We start from the raw sequence: 22,636 nt of genomic DNA, 5'->3' as shown, positions 1-22,636 counted from the left end.
TTAGAGTAACAGTCCCTCTGGCCGCCATTGGCTGTGTCACAGTGGAATCTGGTTAGAGTGGTCAGTTACCAAAGATGACAGGGCTCATGAACTGTTAATAGTTCTGGAGCTAGGCATTTCAGAAGATCTAACTTCAGCAGATATAGCTATTAAAGGTGCTGGAGCTCCAGCCTCTTCCCCTCCTGGCTGCCGTAGCTGTGGGCAAACTAAGGCCAAGCTCCTGAAAGCTAAAAAGCTTTGGGAAATTTGGAATCCCAACATTCACAAGTTGCACAGTTAAATCCAATCACTCTCTGGACAACAACAGCTTTTGAATGACCCCTTGATGGCGTGAATGGATTGAGTCATTACAGAACTTGCCATTTGCAGCCTTGGACTTTTCATGGCCTTCTTCCTTCTTCCCCAAGCTTGTGTTCCGCAACACAGGCTTTCGTAGGGATGGGGCACTGGTCCTTGGCTCAGGCAGTGGGGACAGCCCTTCATCACTTCCAGAGACAGATGCGTCCCCATCAAAATCAGGCTCTAGATCTGAGCTAAGAAGCAAAAAAGAGAAAGACCTGTCACGATAATAGCATATGGCCAGCAAGTGGAACAAAACTGCCCGTCAAATATTTCACAGCTGCCCTAAGCATGGGTCAATGGAAAGTACTGAACAGTTGCAACTTAAATATTCACAGTAGCTTAACACTGATTGCAAAGGCACTAGCTTCTTCAATTACTTTTAGCACTTTCCAGGAATTTGAGGCAGTCTGAATTTAATACAGAAATCTGTTTCACACCATAGATATTTTTACTAAGCTTGATGGGAACCCAAGAGTTTCTTCATCGGAACGGGTGGGCTTTTCTTATGCCACAGGATACATTCTCTTAGAGATGCATGGATCTGTCAGCCTCTATTTCTCTCAGCTTCTCTTTCCCCCAATATTTTTTGGAGGGGGTGTTAAAAGAACTCAAGAAAATTGATCATCGTTTTAGTGTGAACTTCTCGTAATTTACATGCTTTTGTGTGCAATTTTGCCTAATACACACATTTTTGCAAGTCAATTTCCCTTAATATGCTTTCTACATTATTTTCTATGCTATTTTAATTAGTATATGCATCACTCCCCTTTACTCAAATACATACATTTTTGTACACATTACTACGCTGGAGAAATGTGAATTTTGAAGGATGACTGTGTTTTAATTCACTGTTGTTTCAGAAAGTACAAATCAGGTGTCATGGTGGGAGACATCAGCTGGGGAATCCTTAAGGCAAGATGGTTCAGAGCCTGGGAATTGGTGGTGGGATGATGATGAGTGGTCAGAGGAAGAAGAGGGAGCAGACTGGGAGGAGGAGGTGTTGGAAATGGAAGAGGCAACAAGGCTTAGTGAGCAGAAAGATGTTGTGGCAGACAGCAGTCTAGACTCAGAGGCAGAAGCAGAGGCTGAAGAGCAGGGTTGGGGGGCAACAAGACAGATATGAGACAGGCTGCTAAAGATGCCAGGGGATGTCCCCATTCTGCTTTGACCTGCTCTCATCCCCCTGGTCTCCCAGAAACTGAAGAGGCATGAAGAGGGCAGAGCAAAGACAGGCAAGACAATGGAGCCTCAGATTGCTTGGGAAGGAACCGAAGGAGGTGACTTAGGGAGCTATGGGAAGGTGGGGACCATCAGTCTCACAACTGCCTCTTTGGGGCAAGACTTACTGGGAAGAGTTGCTGTGCTCATTAGGCCTGAGCTGTTTCTTTGAGTAAAGTGTTAACTTCACTGACACCTTTGAGTTACTGCTGACCTGTTCCTGACACCCACCCTGACCTCAGGTAGGTTCACTTTTAAATGCAAGCTGAATTGAATCTCTCTCCTTTCCTTACATCGTCTAAGCTTCCCAGCTGTTCTCCACTTCAATAAGCTGGACAGTTTTCATGTCATGGCACCTTCAGAGCACTCTGAGATTCCCCTCCTCCCTGCAAAATGTTCCCTTGTTGTATCAATTTGCAGCGCCTCAGGAAGCTTTTGCAAAGTTTTTACGTCAATGTTTCTATGCTTCAAGTTTGACAGTTCTCATGTCTTGACACTTTCAGAGCACTCCAAGATCCCCCTGCCTACAGAATGGTCAATTTGCAAAGCAATGCAATGCCTCACCAGTTCCAATAATTGCTCCTCCCATTTGCTTCTATATTTTCAGCACACACACACACACACCCAAAAAGAATTATGAATAAACATGCATTTATTTCATTTTGGAAATGAATATAGAATGCAAGAATTTGGAATAGAAGCAAAGGCATATTCTTAATCGCTGTATCACTAGCATTCTCTATTTGTATAGAACTTTTTCATGTTTGCCATTTTATTGTGCTTTTAATTCTGTTGGGAGCCGCCCAGAGTGGCTGGAGAAACCCAGCCAGATGGGCAGGGCATAAATAAAGTATTATTATTATTATTATTATTATTATTATTATTATTATTATTATTTATGAAAACTGTGTACACAAGTTTTGCTTGCTCTCAGGGGCTATTTATTAAGTGTCCCTCTCCTAAAAAAAAAAATTATTTCCCCCATTTTTTTGCTCCTAGTCATATTTTCTGCATTTTAACCAATGTCCAATCCCATTTTTCATAAAACTTTGCTATCTTTGGGTTTTGGATGGTTCTTCAAACCAGGAGAGCTGCCATAAATGGACCTAGTGTGCTCCCCTCCAGATGTTGTTGGACTCTGTGTCCCATCAGTCCTAGCCAGCGAGGCCAATGACGATGGATGATGTGAGTTTTAGTCCACTTCGGCTACCTTTGAGCGAAAGTAATTAAAGTGCAAAACAGGGCAGGACTTCTTCATATTTAGGCGATGAAAATCATGGCCTAGAATGTGCTACTTCCCTGAAAACGCTAATAGTCCTCAAATACTGTAATTTTTATAAGAGGCAGAACCAGTCTTGATTCAATTAAATCCCTCTCCCCAAAGCACTGACTCAGAACTTTGTGTAGGATGTAAATATTTCCTGCAAGTTAATCACATGCCCACAAGAGGTTCAAGGCAGCTGTAAAAAATAATGTTCCTGGTGCATCATCCTTCCTTCCCCCATACCACCTCCTGTGTTTATTTTAACAAACAGACTTTACAATGCCTGGGTTTTCCTAAACCATGTTTTCTCCTTCCTGCTGGGAAATAGGCTGGTTTCAGTTCCCAAATCCAAGCATCCCAAAATACCTGCTTCCATCACTGGTCACCATAACCCGGACAGCCAGAAGGTTGTTTTCCGTCATCTCTTCCTCTGGGATAACTCTTACCAAGGCCCACTCAGAGGACATAGAGGAGCACCTGCCTCTGAAGTCAAGCTCAGGGACGTTCTTGAACTTCTTTGGAGATGCTGGTCCGTCTTTTGGATAGTTAAAGCAATCTACAGGAAAGATAAAAGAAATGAAAATATGCCATATTGTATTAACGTATTTTTAGCGACATTGAGTCATTTCTTCAGATATGGTATTGCTACAGTAAAGACTGTGCAATGTTTCAAACTCTGCCATTTTGGAAGAAATCAACTCTGGGAAGCCGGGCAGTTTTGTAGAATACCAACCGTTCTCAGTTCAAAGAGAGTCCTAGGGACAGTCAGTGCATGGAAAATCTCATTGAGTGATGAAATTGGCCCACAGTAGATGTGAATGGTGCTATTTATGTGACTGCAATAGCCTAGAATATGTTGCTTGTGCAGAAAGTTGGTATATGGTCCACTGAACTAACTGGTAGTTTATTGGGCTTCTTTACAGAAAAATGGAGAGGAAAAGGTTGCTAAATCAGATAAATTTAGCCCCACTAGAACTTACTTTCTTTCTTTCTTTCTTTCTTTCTTTCTTTCTTTCTTTCTTTCTTTCTCTTAGTCACTTCTGTCTCTCTCTCCTCTATCTCTTGCAAAAGCAACTCAAACTGACTTACAACAACAAAGCCATGCAACAAAATGACTTTGGTTCAGATGGTTATTCAGAAGCATGCTGTCTTTGAGAGTGCAGGTAGAACATAGCCATCAGGACAGGGGTGCGAACTTGAATAAAATATTTTTTTGGGGGGAGCAGGTAAGCCCCGCCCTGCATAATCAGCTACATGGCACGCACACCATTTGAATGGCAATGCCCATCAACTTTGGAGGGACCCAGCCCCCTCTAATATTTTATTGGGGGGACAAAGCCCCCTCAGCCCCTAGGAGTTGGCTCCTATGCACCAGGGTTAGCAGCCACTGCTAGCCTTCACCTCCATGAATTTGTGTAATCTGCTTTTAGAGCCATCTAAATTGGTGGCCTCACTGCCTTTTGTGAGAGCAAACTCTGTAGTTCAACAATGCACCTTTGTGAAGTACTTCCTAATTTTTGGCCCAAACCCTCCAACATTCAGCACCATCGCATGTCCATGACTTTCGTATTCTGGAGAAAAACTTCTCTATGCCCGCTTTCTCCATGCCATGTATATTTTTATACACTCCTGTCATGTCTCCTCTTACTCACATGGGGGCCTGCAGACTGTCACTATTTTGGTGTGGGGATTCTGTTTGTCATTGCCTACTGGCAAATTCAGGTTTCACAGCTCCAATTCATCTAGCACTCTCGTGTGACAAAACCCAATCCCTGCTCCCACACCAGACTTCTGGAGACAAGGCAAGCAATGGGGAATGAACTAGAAAATGAGGGGAAACAGTTGCTTGACACAACATCCTATAACCTCTCTGTGCACAGAACAAATGCTCAATAAACAGGTTGTCTAGAAGCTTCCCATATATAGACTCTGACTCCTAGGGGCTGAGGCAGTTTTGGCCCCCCAAATATTTTCATTTTGAGGGAGCAAGGTCCCCTCGATGTTCAGAGGACATTGCCCGAAGTTGCATCGTCTGAAGAAGCTGATGCCTCTGTCCCCGTGTTGATGGTTTCTCAAAGAGCAACAGAGGAGGTCAGAACACTTTGGAAATGTCAAGATGCTCAAAAGGTGACTTGGAGAACAAGTTCTCAGAAACAGTGTGAGTTCATATTAGAACATGCACTGTGAACTAATTGCACATTTGCACACGGAAGACAGGCTAAAGCCAAATAGCAGAAAACAGAAGCGTAACAGGCAGGGAGGAGGGTTGTGCACAAGGGATTATGACGCAAGCTCAAATGTTTGCCTGTGGGACTGTTTTGAGCAGCTGTTCCATGCCTATAATTATCACAGCACTCTCCTTGCATTCTCAAACTGCCACCCTACATATCTTTTGGCCCGTACACAAAAGGCAGGCTCCTGAAAAGCTCTGCAACTGACAATGGAAACATATTGCAAAGCTGCCTATCTATAAGCAGAGCCATCATCTGAGACCGAACTGCAACTGTGACACTGACTTGCCCTTCAGATCGTTCATCCTTCCTCTCGCTACCAGTTTCTATTGAAATAAAGGTCATGATCACAACAGGCTGTGGTATGGCTACTCTGGTCCTTCTGTTCACTGACCTCATGCAGCCAGACTCCTTGTTACAAGTACAGAAAATCTCAGCAGGTCACAGACAAACCCCCTCCCCATCGCTGGTTATTTTGATGCCTTCCTGCTGGCCTCTCCCTCCAAAAGAGAGACATAAAAGGGCTCAGTTTATAAAAACAGGTGAAAAAAGAAAAGAAAAGGGGGGAAATCAATTCTCAGTGGCAGATGTGATTTTCAAGAAAAGTATAACTACTGTTCCAACACAATTAAGGAGCCTCACTCACCAATGTTGAGCATGAACTTGATTCAGGCTGGAAAGAGTTTAGGAGGGTCTTTGAAAGGCATTCATTGTCAGAAGGTGGGATAAAAACATAGCCAATAAACTAAATATACCTGCACACTTCAGTTCCATTGAGTTCAATGTGCTCAATGTGTCCTACACTTTGCCTAGATTGCATGGACGGAACACTAAACCTCTACAGAACCATGATAGTCATTCCTATATTTATATTCTGCCTTTCTTCCATCATAGAACCCAAGGTGGTCCCCTCGCATGTGAATCCCAGGAGGTCAAGCATCCAGGAACCGACTAGTATTGTTTTGTGGGTAGAGTGAATGAGTGTGTAAGTGATTTCATAAAATAGCAGACACAGTCTTGCTTAGCTTCAGCAAGGTGAGGCCTCATGTGCTCTCACATCACACCATGGGACACGTCACTACCTATGTCCTGGTAATATAAACCTCATTGAATTCAGTGAGTCTGCTGCTAGCAGAGCATTTGGAGTAGAGAGATCCAGATTAGGAAACACATGGCCAAGTACTCCTTAAATAACCCAAATATCTCTTTAATTGATTAAACTCTATAGAGTAGAACTTCAAGGATAGTAAATTCAGTTATTCAGACATCATGCATTCATTTTATGGGTATATCATAACACTCATATAAATCTGTGTTGCAGTGGAAACTGTACAGATCTGGTTGAAAAGAATATTGTAGTGCTGCAAAAGATAAAGTAAAGGTAAAGGTACCCCTGACCATTAGATCCAGTCGTGGCCGACTGGGGTTGCGACACTCATCTCGCTTTACTGGCCGAGGGAGCCGGCATACAGCTTCCGGGTCATGTGGCCAGCATGACTAAGCCGCTTCTGGCAAACCAGAGCAGCACATGGAAATGCCGTTTACCTTCCCGCCAGAGTGGTACCTATTTATCTATTTGCACTTTGACGTGCTTTCAAACTGCTAGGTTGGCAGGAGCAGGGACCGAGCAACAGGAGCTCACCCCATCGCGGGGATTCGAACCACTGACCTTCTGATCGGCAAGTCCTAGGCTCTGTGGTTTAACCCACAGCGCCTGACAGCCAAAATAATCAGAGGCCTGGAGCACATTCCCAACAAGAAAAGTCCATGTTCCTTTCTGAGATTTTGTGTTAGTAAATAAGGAAAATAAAGTTATATGAGAGTAGAGAACAGTAGTCAGAGTGAGAACCAAGTATTTCAGAAGTAGGAATTTCAAACTGTGCTGCAATTCTACAAAATTAGGCAAACTTGCACACCCCTGCACATGTGGCCACATACTGATTTTGCCGAATTTTTGTAGCTTTTGAGAGCACAAGACACAAAGAATCAGAAGCCTGTCTGTCCATAAAATTACTAGCTACAGTATTGCTGTTTCTGCCCACTAAAAGCGACACTAGAAATTTGAAATGAGATCTTTATTGCCTCCTGCCATAAAGCCTTTCAGGTCCATGGAAAACATGGTGAATAAATGAGAGATGACATCTCTCTGCAGGGAGGGAATCCACAAAGCTGTAAATATCTTGGTCCCAGCAGGACAGACAGAAGCTGGGGTGCTAAGGAGATATTGTTAATTACTTTACAAAGACAGGGTGATTACCAAGAGAGCTGTGCAAATTGCACATAACATTCCTTGGGCGAAGGTTGCATTAAATCACAGACTGACTGTGATTTTTTGCATTACACTCATATGCAGAACAGATATGGAAGAGTACAGTATATACTAATTGTATGCAGAGATTGGCCAGTGGTAAAATGCATAGAAGACGACTTCTTCTTTGGCGATCACTTGTAGCCGAGTAAGATTGTCTTCCATAAACACAGTTTTAACAATGAGTCCGTAAGTGACTGTGGAAGCCAATTCTGGATCCACAGCTCCTTCTACAGTGGGGATATTGGTTCCCGGGTGGGAGTTGATCACAGTGTGGATTTGCCAAGCATGCCTTCCTCTTAGCATGTTTCTCCCTTGCATACTGAGTTCGAGTGTCTTCAAAGTCCATGACACCTTTGGTGTCTTAAACTAACGTTCAAGTTAGAGCAAAAATATGTTACTCTGGGATTGGTCTGAATGCACTCACTGGGCAGTGATTCTTCATTCTCACTTTCTATCAAGGCAGGTTGCCTGAAGCATACCTGGGACCTGTAAATAGTCTTGGCAAAGCATTCCTGCTCAGTACCCTACTTTTGTTAAGAACATGAGTTGGCTTCTACAGTGACCAGAGGGTATGTCTTTCTGCTTCCAATTCCTCTCCTTTCCTCATATGTAAATGTGTGTATAGAGTCCAGCATTCAAACTGAGGCACACTGAAGTTCAGAGAACAAAGCTGAATTCCTTGAAGATTTTTTTTTTGGGGGGGGCGGTCCAGAGATTTCTCAATGGTAAAGCTGTGGACATCTATGCTCAATTTCTTTACTGGCAAATAAATGCAAATACCACAAAATGGTAATAAGCCTCCAGTAACTTTCATCCACCTGTAACGCGAAAGAGATTCAGTGCAATCATTTGTGGGTTGAATTGGGGCAAAGGGTTTTTGTAAGAGTTTTCCCATGCTTCCTCTTATCCTGCCATTTCCCTCTGGAGAAAACCAGTCTCTAGTGATCAGTTGGAGCAAATGGCAATTCAAGTTTTCCCTGGATTGCCATTTGTTCCAAACTATTGCTAAAGAGTGGGTTTTCTTTTGGAAAGGATTGGGGCAACCAGAAAACTCAGCCCATGCCTAGAAAGTGTGGGTCAAGAGGAAAACCACTCAGACCCATGCTTTCTAGGCATGGCACGAGTGGAAGTGTTGCCAGGGTGTCTGGGTCACCCGTCAGTTTTGTGAATTCCCACTGTTAATTTTGTCATTGTCACGGTCTTGGTGCTCTCTGCAAGGCCCATTTCCACCTGGCCTGGGGGGCGGGGCCCAGACTCACGCTGAACAGCCAAGAGGGGCTCCTGGGGGGCCACTGGGGCGTTGCTGGAACAACTCTTGGTTTGTGGCAACTGACTAAAATATTTTAAAATGTTTTATATGGTTCTAATTTTAGTTCCTCTGTTTTGTTTTTGTCGGGTTGGTGTTGGTTAAATGTTTAGAGTTGGTGGTTATTTTAATTTGAGTATAACTGTAAACTGTTTATTATTGTTGTTGTTATTGATTTCTATTGATTTATAGCTTTTGTATAGGATAGGATAGGTTTGTTGCTTGTATAGGATATTTTGTTTTTTAATGTTTGATGTTTTGTTGTGTTTTTATATATGATGTAAGCCACCTAGAGTGGCTGGGGAAACCCAGCCAGATGGGCGGGATATAATTATTATTATTATTATTATTATTATTATTATTATTATTATTACCCTTTTGCTTGCTGTCTACACTGCCCCTCATCTGCAACTCAAAATAACATGGATGAAGTGAACTGTAGTCCTCAAAAGTTTATTCCAAAATAAATATGTTGGTCTTCAGGGCAGCCCAAGACTTTTTAATGATTCTCGTTCAAAAGGAGACCAAAGCCCATCTAGTTTGCACTGTGAATTGTCTACACTGACTGGCAGTGATGCTCCAGGACTTCAGACAGAGGATATTTCCAGTTCTACCTGGAGATGCCAAGGGCTGAACCTGGGACCTTTTGCATGCAAGACAGATGCTAACCCTAACCCAGATGCTAACCCTAACCCTAACCCTCTCTTTCTCTCTCACACACAGGCAGGTTCACGCTTCAATTCTACACTCTCAGGGGGAAAACAGTTCTGTGTAAGGATGCAGCTGGGAATGGAGTGTTGGGAAGGGAAGAGGAAATAAATCAAGCAGCTGAATGGAGGAAGCCCAACTGAAGGCAGGAAAATCTAGATGGGAAAGGAAGCAATATGGTGCAAGAGTGATGCACAGAGATCTGTGCTGCACATGGATTGTCTTTCCTGCCAGACTTCCAGGTTTCTTCTTTCTAGGTTTGTGGAGAAGAAACGTTTCCTTTGTGCTCCTTGCATGCATTATATTGACTGCTAATGTCACTTCTCCATTAACATCGAAGAGCAGGAAAACAAGGAATCCTCTTACATGTAACCTAAAGTGAATGAGCCCCATTCCATTGGATGGAATATCAGGAGACTTGCAACTTGTATAAGTCAGACTTGTATAAGTCAGGCAGGATATATCTGTATAAGCAGGCTTCCTCAACCTGGTACCCTCCAGCTTTTCTAGACTACAACTCCCCTCAACCATAGTCAGTACGGATTCCTATGTTACAGGTGTGCTGGCTGGGGCTGAAGGGAGTTGTAGTTCAAAACAGCTGGAAGGTACCAGGCTGTGGAAGAAAGGCAGTATTCATAGGATTTTTATTCTTCTTTGCACATGTGATTCAGTTTGAAGCTGAAAAGTACATTCTGTCTGCTTTGAACATCAACTCAACTGGTTTCTAAGGCACTTGTTCATCCCCTGGGTTGAGGTCCCCACTGTTTTCCTGTTGCTAACACACAAGCTTTGCTTACTTTACACTGAAAAGGCTGAAAAGAAGCCAAGCACACCCAACAACAACGAATCACGGCGCAAAATGTTCCCTTGTACAGAACAAGCTGGAGCAGGATAGGGACTGAAAGAGGCACCATATTTTGTTCCCATGAAAAGGGGAGTTTCAAAGCAATGTTTTACTGCACTGGAAAAAAATGCAGTTTGTGACTCTTTTGTGGCAGCATGAAATATGGAAGCAGATCACTTTGAGCACTTTGCAGAACCGCCAGAACCCTGAGTGAAGAGGCTGCAACAGGGCTGGGATAAAATGCTGCTATTGCGCCCCCCCCCCGGCATTTGCTATCTCACTATGAAGGCAAGGATGGAGTAGGATACAGTGGTACCTCAGGTTACAGGTGCTTCAGGTTACAGACTCTGCTAACCCGGAAGTAGTAACTTGGGTTAAGAACTTTACCTCAGGATGAGAACAGAAATCGCACGGCAGTAGTGGGAGGCCCTATTAGCTAAAGTGGTACCTCAGGTTAAGAACAGTTTCAGCTTAAGAACAGACCTCCAGAACGAATTAAGTTCTTAACTCGAGGTACCACTGCATTTTTACACTATTTCAGGGGTGGGGGAGATGCCTCTTGTTACTGACAACCTTGCTGCTCTTGGAAAAAAAGTTGTTGCTGTTGTTGTTACAGCACAACTTATAAGGAACATAGGAATATCCTGAACACAAGAGCACTCTGTTCACCTGCGATTCGCAGCAACTGGTGTTCAGAAGCATATTGCCTCTTTTCAGTGATGGATGACTGGGCAGCCTTTTCTTTTCACTCCTGGAATGATGCTACACCATAACAGAGCATTATTATTATGAAGGGGCTTCGGGGGTGGGGGAAAGTGTCTACTCAACCGGGAGGTTTTAATTAGTGATTCCTTTCCACCATTGTCACACCGTCAGGCCACAATATAGGAGTTTTTTTTCCAAAGAGAAGAAGGTATGTTTTGCTACCCAGGTAGCAAAGTTACCCAGGTAACCAAAGCAAAGTTCTGTTAGCTGTGTCAAGAGTTCACGACACAACCTACTCCTTTTAGGAAAAATACAGAGCCTCGATATTCTATGCAGCCCTGATCAAAGATGGACAATACAGCTGACAGTGGAAACACAGAAGCAGGAAAAGAACGGAGTGAACTAATAATTAACCTGACTTTTTTCACGTTTTCCTTCATGAGTAAGTTTCATTGGAGGCAGATAGGCCTATAGAAATACCAGCACAACTATGGAACTTTGTCTCCTGAGGAGTCATTTCAAATTCAGTTGGGTATGTGGGGATAAGGATTGCAACCTAAGTCCCAAGAACATCTGAAGAGGTTCCAGATTTATGTCCCTTTCATGTTGAGAAAACAACCTACTTTTTCAAATCTTTAGTCCAACCTTATTCCACTAAGAATTTCACCCTCAAGGCATTGCTCTGGGAGAGCTAGGAGATTCAAGCTAAACACTTGCGGAATACACCAAGCAAGAGGAACTGCAGTTCTCATGGAACAGATGCTGGGTTCCTGTAAACATTGCAACTTAGCCAACTTAAACAAAAGGTTGGATCCTGCAAAGATCTGAAATCCTTATCTACACGCAACACAGCAACAACAATAAATCAAATTAGCTATTAATCTGGATGACAGCCATTTGCCCTTAGGTCCAGCTGCTGAAAGGAAAAGGAATATTTAAAATAAAAAATACATATATTGAGGTAAAAACAAAATCAAAATAATCTCAGGAATGTTCTTCTGTTCTACACAAGTAGTCCCAGAAATATATTAATTCAATTCCTAGAAACTAGGGATGGGGGGACTCAATTCAGTTCTATTCACATTTTAATCTAAACCTAGCTAATTGGTACTTCATGAACTAATATGCCAACTGAAAAGACAGATATCCTTCAAAATTCACACTTGTCTAAAGGGTGGAATTCAACACCACGCAAAGGAGATCATTTCTGCTTGCCCTATGAAACAATTTCTCCTCTCCTCTCTCCTCATGCTGTTCTGGAGGGTGTGTGTGTGTGTGTGTGTGTCCTAATCCTTTTAAGCCGATTTGGGGAGGGCACAGGGGTATGCGGGGAGAGGTGAAGCAGGGAGTCCCATTGCATGAGTATGGCTTATTGCGCTGGCTTCCACTAGCACAACTTAGTTGAATCTGGCCCAGTTGAATCTACAAAAACGCATTGCATAAGAGGAATTTGCTTGCAAAAATATGTATAGGTAGGAGAAAAGTGCACTGAACAATTTTCATGGGGTCTTGGGGAGGGGAGGAGAAATGCAAAACTAGTGTTGAAAGTGGCAAATTGAAATTGAGATTGGAAATAACAGAAATTGAGAGAAACCAACATTGACATTTGCCCATCCCTACTGCAGATTTCAACACAACATCTCACAGCCAGTCCCTTCCTATCACGTGGCTGTACACCAAATCCCACAAAAAGGCCAGCCCAGATTACGCTACCCACAGTGCTTGAGAGACTGCCTTGAGAGACTTTTGCCACTATTTGTGTAATTTTCTGCTTTGCACTAAAATCGCAAAACTTGGGCAGATGGTTGCTTAAGATCAATATAATGGGGAAAGCCTTCCTAAGGACCTAACTACACTACATGTTAACAATGTGATTAAATCACATGCACTGTGATTGGTAAATTAAATGTCTATCAAGATCATAGCAGATGGGGAGGGGAGGTTTAACACTTCCCTCCCCAGCCACAATGTGTGTGCAATTTGTCTATTCCCCATGCAGAAATTAGCTCTAGGGGGGAGAAACTCCCTTTCCTGTCAGTGAAAAGACTTGGTGCAACTTTTCAGGGAAATGGAGAGAGGGGCTGAAAGCAAATTTTATTATTGTTTTGGTTGGAATAAAATCTTCGTTCAAATTGCCAGCTGCTTACAGATAAGAGGACTTAAAACTGCGGCTTTATCTACCGGTATAAATTGACAATAAGAGGCCAAAAGAAAAGAAGGCATTTGCTCCACCGTATCCAAAATATCGAGCCACTTTTGTGTCCAATGGGACACCTGTTCACACACACGCAGTAAAAATTAGGAATTGCCTTTCATTTTCCAGTTCTCTCAGCTAAAGATCTCTAGAATAGGCTGCAGGATGAATAGCGGTTCATATTCATCTCTTGCCAGAAATGCTGCTTACTATACCCTGGAGGCTGCAGGCATGCTGCGAAGACAGAAGGCGTTAATCCTTGAGTGGATCTTTGCAAGCCAAACCGGTCGCTTAATCGTGGTCAGGGTGTTTGCCAGTTTGCCAGATGGCATATTCCAAGAATATCTGCTCCTAGAGTGCCAGCCAACTGGAACTAGAAAAGCCAAACATACAAGCCCACTTACCACCTCTTTAGCTTGTGTTACTCCACAGTAATTTAGCACTGACAAGAAAAAAACAACCACCTCTAAATGACTCTTTAATATTCCTTTCTTGTAATCTAATGTTTTAACTAGCACTTGAAGACAGGAAAGGCTGGGCATAAAATCAAGGCATCCTATTTTTCTATTGATAGAGGGAGGAAAATATCCCCACGACAGCACATTTCTCACCAGAATCTCTGGATTCTTATTTACAGGTTTGGTTGTAGAAGTATAATTTCTTCTTCTTCTAAGAGCTGTTCAGCAGATGGCCAGTGTTTACCTTCCTAATTCATTTGTCACATTCTCTTCCCCCCAGGTTCTGATCTTTCTGGAAACCTTGTAATGGTAATTAAGTGATAACTCAAAAAACAGCTGTACAGCATTGCCTAGGACTCTAACAGAAGCGAACTAAGTACATTACACAACGGCGAGCAATACCTAGTACAGGGGTTGTTAATGTGCTTGCGGGCACACAGGTGCCCCCATGGGCGTAGCCAGGATGGGGGGCAGCCCTTTTGTTAGGGGTGCAAAACCTCAGCTATGTATTTTTATTGATTTAGTGGGGGCAGCTGCCTTTCCTTGCTCTCCCTTGGCTATGCCCACGGCACCTGCAGAGACATTCCCTGGTGCCCATTGGGGAATGTCCCCCCTCTGCTTGATGAAAGAGGCTTGAAGGCAACAGTTTTTGGTACCCAACACAGTTGTAGTATGTGCTTTGTTGCTCTCTCTCTCTCTCTCTCTCTCTCTCTCTGTGTGTGTGTGTGTGTCTGTGTGTTGCTCATCTAATTTTATCCAATTTCCAAATGAGCCCCTGGGCCCAAACAGCTTGGCGGTCTCTGAACTAGCATATTGCCATAAAAGTTAATTTCATAGCATGCCACAATGAGGGAAAAGTAGCTTTTTAGCTGTATTTTTAATGTCAGACAAGGGTCGGGAATCAAGACTCCACAGAGACCTGCCGAATTTTACTTCCTATTTGGCTGATTCTGTTTACAAAAAAGAAGAGTGGGGGGAAAGAATTGGAAACTCGAGAAGTGTTATGCTGGCCCCAAGTGTACACATCTAACGAGGCTGACATTATCCTCCCCATTTCAAAGCACTGGCTTTCCATAGATGTTTTCAAAGCAGTTTCTCGACATCAAGCAGTTGGCCACTGCCCAACCTTGAGAGAAGCCCACAGTCAGCCGGAGGACCAAACCACCCTTCTTTTAGAGCTAAACTGCATGTGATGGCAGCAGATCTGTGTGCAGAATCAGGCCAGCTGCCCAGATCCCTATCAAGTGACAGGACAAGGAGAAAGATCAAGCCTAGCAGAGGTGGGCACCACTGAAGTCACGTCCCCTCCTCCCTTCAAATATTTGAAGCAGCTCCACTAGAAGAAGAATGGTTGGGAAAGAATGACTGCGGGTTGGCTGAGCTCCCCCTTGCCCCATTTTTAGGAATGCTTCCATCCTTGGCTAGCCCCTGCTGGCCCACTGCCCAGGGGTACCTCGATTTGGATGTAAAACTTCGCCCAGCTTGTTTACAATGGGAGGGAAGCATCTACTTACCTTATTGCAATTTGAAGGAACACTTGTGGTTTGTAACTCTAGATATGTTTATGCAGGTGAGAATGCAGAGAATCAGGGGCGAAAAGATACTCTAAAAACCTTCACCGCTGTGCAATTAGTTCACTCAAAGTCTAACCCATAAAAATTGGCAGGCCTGATCTGCGAACTATTGACTTTCCCCCTCCCATTTCTTTCTCTTTTTTTTGGGGTGCTGCCCCCAATTCTTATGTGAAGCTTTAGGGGGAACAAGAGACTGGAGTGGGGAAAGATGGCATAAGGAATTCCCTTAGCTGAGGGTCCTTTCCTCTTGAATACATAGTAGACACCAGCCTCTCTACTTACCCTAAAACAGAAGAAGCGTTCACCGCAGAAAATTTAAACATTTCCTAAACAGCAGCCATTTATCAAAGTGTTATTAGAAGCCGGAGTGAAGGAGGATAAATAATCACACACTTAGCGTGCTGCTTTCATTCAGACACAACCATTACACAGAATCATCAGAGCAATCTATGCTAGTCTGGGACGTTAATAGCTGCTGTCACAGCCTAACAAGCATAGAACTGCAGCATCCAAGGCCATTACAGCCAGTGCATGATAAGAAGCCAATGAAGAGCCATCAATCATTACTGGACCGAGAAATGTCAGTTTAGCCACATCACTCTACACTATAGGAACACCAAAACTCATTGACAATGTAACACGCAAGGGGTCTCTAACTTGGGACTCTGCAGCATGATCCAAGAGTCTTGCTCTGGCTTGTGGGCCCCTGGTGGAAGTGATTTTTCATGTGGCAGAGGGACTTCTCGGTAGTGGCAGCCGCCCTGTGGAGCGCCCTCCAATCAGATGTCAAGGAAATAAACAACTACAGTGGTACCTCGGGTTACATACGCTTCAGGTTACATATACTTCAGGTTACAGACTCTGCTAACCAAGAAATAGGGCTTCAGGTTAAGAACTTTGCTTCAGGATGAGAACAGAAATTGTGCTCCGGCGGTGCGGCAACAGCAGGAGGCCCCATTAGCTAAAGTGGTGTTTCAGGTTAAGAACAGTTTCAGGTTAAGTACGGGCCTCCGGAACGAATTAAGTACTTAACGCGAGGTACCACGGTATCTGACTTTTAGAAGACATCTGAAGGCAACCCTGTTTAGGGAAGTTTTTAATGTCTGATCTTTTATCGTGTTTATAATATTCTGTTGGGAGCCGCCCAGAGTGGCTGGGGAAACCCAGCTAGATGAGTGGGATATAAAAATATTACTATTATTATTACTATTACTATTATTATTATTATATAGTATAGCAAGCACCACTATAGAAGGCAAGTTTTAGAGGACCACATAGGTGGTAGGCACACATGCAAGAACCAACAGATGTGTTGAACTTATAACAATACTACTTTGTAGATAATTAACTGAACATGGCTTCTGTCTCAAAGCATCACTGAGGAAACTTTGTTTAAGCCACTATTCTTGTTCTCTGTACAATGCTGCTGTAAGAGGATGGATCTTTTTATTCTCTAACACAGAGAATTTTTTTTTTTTAAAAAACAACAAATTGCTTTTTGGTGATCTGGGAAGGCTTTTACTTTAGGGAAATATATAAACAACAAATAGCAAAATTAAGTGAAGAGGAATAGATTTGGAGCAGAACGTGAGCAGAAAATTAGTTGTGGGTGAATTAATTGAAGATTAACTGATCTGGGCGAGATATTAATTTGTAATTTAATTTGATACCCATTCATGGATGAATCAAAGTATATTTATTAGAGGATTAATTTGGATGGGAAACGAACTGGCTCGCCGTCTGTTAAACAGGTGGAATTAAATGAGTGTTTTAGTGTTTTGAGGCTCCGACCCTCTGCCTCTGCCATACTCAGAAGGCAAGCTGGTGTGAGTAAGCTTCCTTCCAAGAAACTGAGACATTGCTGTTTTGTTGCAATAGCAAATCTGGGGCCAAATGGGTGGTTCACTACTGGGGCAGCAGATTCAACTTCTGCCTTGCACTCTGCTTGTGGTCTTAGGCAGCAGTTGTCCAGTCCAGTACACTCAGTGTGTAGTTGTGATCAGCCAAATGCCTTAGAAATCTCAAAAGCAGTGGGACATGACAACAGTATCCCCATCTATGGTGAAGTATATTGCATTTCTGCTTAATTATGGTAATATAGTGATTATCTTAAAATTTGAATCCATGCATATACATATATCAGCATATGCAAATTTTATACATAATTCATGTGGCCCTTTGGCAGGAAGGAAATGGATCAGTAAAAATAGAAAGAAGAGAGGACTAAAGTGGCCACCCAGACCTCAGAGGGCACCAAACATATTAACAGGAAGAGCACCAGAAATTTATGGAGAACTGAAATAAAGGCCCTTAAAAGCTGCTCCATACGATTTGTGATTAAATTAAAAGAAACTCTGGGAAATCTTGTATTAAAAACACATGAAATATGAGAACCAAGCATAAAACGCTTGGGTACTCAAAGTTCTGTTTGGAAAGCAATTTAAGAGACAAGAGGGAGATGGCAAGTTTTTCAAGTAATACTGAACAGATAGCCTGTGTGAAAGAATAAGATACGGTACTTAACTTCAATACCAAGGCACACATAGCTATAGTTTATTATTGTGTGCCGAGAAGTGGTGGCGTATTAATTCTCAATACAACTTTATTGTTACTTCTGAACTCTTAAAGTCACCTTGGGGCTCCTTGGAATCAAAAGACAGGAAAAGGAATGTAATAATAAAGAAGACATTGAGGCATTTGAAGGCGGAACAGTAATAAGGCTGGTTCCTGCTGAAAGTGCTTGTGGTTATTTATAAAGGCAAAATGCATATACCTCCCAAATTCTCCAAGTTCACTTCCAACTGTCCAAGAGCTTCTATGTTTATGTAAGCAAAGGTTTAGGGTGGAGTGTTTCACGGACAAGGGAAAGGGGGAGAAAATAGTTATGGAAAGAAATCCAATGTATACAAGAGTTATCTACAGTGTGGTCTAGTCAGGGCTTATGAATTATAACTTTGATAAAGTCATCCAGATGTTCAATTGCTTCTTGCTCTAGCACAGCTGATTTCAATAAGTGGTTTGGGAGCGAGTAGACTGTCAGTAGGGATTGATTGGGGAACTACACAAAAAGATAATAGGGTATGGATCATTTGCATATCAGTGATTGGAACCAACTAGGAGAGTCCTGAGGAAAGGGTGGGATTTATTACTGACACCTTTGCAACACTGGAGAACCTTGGGTTATCTAGATCAGGCATAGGCAAACTTGGCCCTTCAGATGTTTTGGGACTACAACTCCCGTCATCCCTGACCACTGGTCTTGTTAGCTAGGGATCATGGGAGTTGTAGTCCCAAAACATCTGAAGGGCCGAGTTTGCCTATGCCTGATCTAGATGCTGCTAGAGTACAACTGCCTTTTCTTTTTTAAAGTGATCCATAAGCCATCCAGGGAGCCTGTTTGACTGAAGACCAGGATCCAACTTCCTTAGATAAGAAACAAAATAACAAAACTCCCTTTATATCTGACCACTGACCATGTTGCCTGGGTTTAATGGGAACTGGAGTCCAGCAGCATCTGGAGTTATGGGTTGTCTGCCACTGCCTTATAGCAGAAATACTTGGCAAAACCCTGCTTTTAAAAGAGTAGACTAATCCGAAAGGGAGAACCCAAAAGGAATTTGCTCCCCTTCCTCCCGCTGAAATTAACCAACTGCTTGAGAGGGGAACAGCCTCAGAGAAAAGTGCAGCTCCTTCCAGCATGATTTCCCTGCCCCTCCCAAGTATCACTTCAGAGATTTATTCATTCATTTCATAAAATTTATACACCGCTTCTTTGTAAAAAGCAGTTTTTACAAAAGATAAAGCAGTAGAACCAAGAAAAGATTACAACCCTGCTCTAAAACATACAAAAGTTAAAATACTAAAGCGGTTTAAAATAACCTCAACTTTCTAAACATCTGGGTAGGCTTGCCTAAACAGGAATGTTTTAGCAGTAAAGTTAAGGTGTTGCCTGATCTCAAAAGGGCAGCTGAGGCTGCTGAGTTCCATTTGCCCCCCCCCAATGGTAACTGGTGTAGTTGTGGAGAAACTGGCCCACAGAAACCAGCATGGTGTAGTATCTCTGAGCCTCTGAACTGGGACTCGAGTTAGGCCAAGAGGAAGCAAACTTGGAGCAAGATTTCCAGCACAATTCAGACCAGTGAACAGTACCTTTGCATCCACCATCTGCAGCCAAATATATTCCCTCCGTAGCACCAAGGCAATTCACAATTTAGGAATGTTGACACCTTCATTGCTCTGTAAAGATAGGCACATCTCCAGGGGATATTCCCAGCAGCACAGAGCAATGTCCAGGTGCTAGGCATTGGTCTGCTAGGGTGGAGAAGGTTTTGTGGTCAGATGAAAGGGAGATGGGCCTTGTTTCTTCTTGGCAGAGTACAAACACTCCCTGGTGTTCAAGTGATCTATCAACGGTAGAGACTGGACTATGTCCACAGGGTACTCTTTTCAAGTGCTCCCTTTGGAGCCCATATTTCATTCCACTACACATATTTTCTCCCACTGTCCGTAACCACAGTTTAGTATTACATCAGTACTCACCGTAACCACGGCTAAGACTAATCAAGTTCTTTCTATCTTGGGTTCACAATGAGCACTGGAGGCTTGTTTCCAAACAGATTAAAATGGCGTCATTTGAAACATTATTTCACCCCGATTAAAGAGAGAGAAAGGTGTGCTTCCACAAAACAAAATGAAAATGCAGCGATAAAGATGTTCTCAAGACCCAGAGGATGAGCTGCAAAAGGCAAGTGAGCATGTTTCTTGCTTAATGAAGGTTTGCAGCTTCTAGGTTTGTGAGCCGCATTCTAAAATGTTACCATTCAGCAACATTTTAAATGCCTTTGAGCTACAGCATGGATGTTGAACTCCAACTCCCATCAATCACAACCGCTGGTCTTGCTGGCGGGGGCTAATGGGAGTTTTGAGTCCAAAAACATCTATAGGGCACCAGGTGCCTCAAACCCCTGAACCATAAAGTAGGAAAATACGAAGAAGAGCATGATTTCCATCATATGAGAACCCAAATAGCGGCAGAGTTCGAAACGGTGCCTCGTCAGAGCGGAGTTTGTTTTCAAAGGAAGAAAGGAAACAATCATGTTTATAGAGAACTACATTTATTTGTTTACAGCCAGTCTAAAAAGTTAAACATTCACCGTGTGCAAAATACAAATTTCCATGTGATAGTTTTATTTATTTATTTTAGAAAATAAAGGAAGAAAACACCCTAATAAAAATGTTCAGTTAAGTTTCAGAGGCAAAAAAATAAATAAATCAAAAGTCTGAAAGAGTAGAAGAGGGACAGAATCCTCATTGGCATTGTTTAAGAAATGAAGGCTCTGCAACAGAAAAAAGAATAAAGTATAGCAAGAAACAGATAGAGACTTTGCCATCAGAAATCCCATTGATGAAACATGCAGGGAGTTTATGTTAGTCACAGCAGACAAGAATCATGCTGTTAATAAATGTAGATACTCTTTCACAACCTTTCTTTTGGGTGGTGGTGAGAAACGAAATTTAGAAAACAAGATCCATCAGTTCTCTAAGTGAATTTCCCCCCCAGTGCTTTGGATAGTTTAAGAGCAGAATCTACTACTTAAGTACTAGATATATCATTTTTTTCTGAACAGGAGAAGCATCTCCCTTAGTCCTACTGTACAACTAGTTGCTTTCCTGCAATAGTAACATGATTATGCAAGAGAAAGCTTTCCTATAAGGGGCGGGGGGAATGCCCTTTCTGAGAACGACTCAAAAGACAGAGGAAAAATGTAATATTTTGAGAAAAATATTGGAGTATCAGCACATTATTGTCAGAAATGGCAAACCCTGCATTTTTTTCAATCTTTAAAAATGGCTACATTCTCAAGTGTCTAAATAGTCACCCTTTCTCACAGGGTGTTGGGGCTCTGAGAATGATGTCACAGGCATTGTCCCATAGGTGCTAATGACAACACAACAACAAGTTTATCATGTGTAGATCTGGAATTGGGAGGAGCTTCTCTGACAGAACTATCTCACCTCAAGACACTGATGGCTGGGCACTGCCTTTGCTATAAGCAAGTCGGTGAGGTCAGTGAAGAATGAAAGTTCTCCTCCATCTCCTTTCTTGACACACGAGTTTTAGCAGCCATTATCTTGCTTGGCCAAATTCTTAGCATGTCTAAGACATGGCTGGTAAGTTCTTGCTATTTGCAAAGCTACACTTGGCTAATCATAGAAGTTTAACCAGGCAGCAAAGTCAGTGGCATGGGTGCACCCTAAGAAAAATACATACATGTGGCGGCCATTTCAGGCATGTCCAAATGATGCCCAATTGCCAACACGTGAGTCCTTTTGGACCTGGAAGAGGGAAGAACGGGGGCAGAAGGGGGGCATGGCAAAATGGGCCGGGGCGCATTTATATCTGCTCCGCTGACACGTGTGGGGGCCAGGAATGGAACCCCCACACTAAACGGTCATCGCCTGTACTGCATTAGCATGGAAGTGCTTTGAATGGTATATTTCAACAGATGCACCAGGATACAGTAACATTATCCTGGTGATACAGCAACATTCTTCTTACTATTAAGATTTATTTATACCCTGCCTTCTTCTATGACGGGACTCAAGGCGGCTTACAGATAGAAACAATTAAGGATTCACATTTTAAGGTTTTGTTTCGAAACACTCAGGACTCTGAAATGTCTTACTTGCTTATCAAATGAATACATTTAATACCTTTGCACATCTAAATTACTTTTGGTTCTGAGCCTTTAAAAGTAGTCTGTAAAGCTAGAATATAATTTACTATTCTCTTCTAGTATTTACTATAGTTAGAACTATAGTTTAGTGAGATCCAAGCAGACACAAACCCTTCCTTGCACACTTAATCTTTTTCTACTGCAAATAGAAAATAGCTTTAATAAAACCTATTTATGAGTCAATTTATGAAACGTAAAAAAAAAATCCACCCAACATACATGCAGATAGATGAGAGAAATTATGGGGAAAGGGATAAAAATAAACCATATGGTTTTTCACCAAATTGTCAACTACAAGGCAGGTTAAATGATAATGCAGAAACTTCTCTTTTGGTTAGCACACAAACTACTTCAAATGGCCTTTGTAACATTGGCAGAAAATATTAGGGATTAGTCACAACACTCGAAAAATGATAGCAAAACAGTACAATCATCTTACAGCAGAAATGGTTCAGCCAATGAGAGGATGTAGCACTGGAATGTTGAAATTAACTAAAGACAAGGTAAGAGATTGGGAAAGAAGATAGTCAAAACTAGCTAACAATAAAGCCTTTGAAAGAAAAGATTGCTAGACACAATCAAACATTGCAAAGTAGAGAAAAGTATGCTGAAATGAAATTGCTTGCCTTCATTGATAAAAAGAAGAATATTTAACAACCATTATCAGCTACATTTCAAGTATCAAATATATAGCAGTTACAGAAGACCCTCTGTTATTTCAAATCTCTTTTTGAAAATGAGTGT

The 22,636-nt window shown here is 42.4% G+C and overlaps 1 protein-coding gene across 18 annotated transcripts in view; it reads right to left on the bottom strand.

Annotated features, from left to right (window-relative positions):
• Positions 1-22,636, bottom strand: part of MICAL2 (microtubule associated monooxygenase, calponin and LIM domain containing 2) — a 141,452-nt gene that overhangs the window by 32,355 nt on the left and 86,461 nt on the right. For 7 of the 18 annotated variants that reach the window (XM_083595899.1, XM_083595907.1, XM_083595905.1 and 4 more), the window contains 2 exons: positions 3,191-3,380; positions 361-533 (listed from right to left, as the gene is read on the bottom strand). In XM_083595899.1, the coding sequence (XP_083452025.1) occupies positions 361-533; positions 3,191-3,380 (363 nt within the window). Of the gene's footprint in view, positions 1-360; positions 534-3,190; positions 3,381-20,252; positions 21,492-22,331; positions 22,385-22,636 lie in introns of those variants that run through there. The other 11 variants (XR_014543686.1, XR_014543687.1, XM_083595913.1 and 8 more) reach the window with 3 other exon arrangements.

Source organism: Podarcis filfolensis (assembly GCF_964270895.1).
Source record: "Podarcis filfolensis genome assembly, chromosome: 1".
In the NCBI taxonomy this organism is placed as follows: Eukaryota; Metazoa; Chordata; class Lepidosauria; order Squamata; family Lacertidae; genus Podarcis; species Podarcis filfolensis.
Note: the sequence above shows the minus strand (reverse complement) of the source record. Positions and strands in the feature narration are given on the sequence as shown.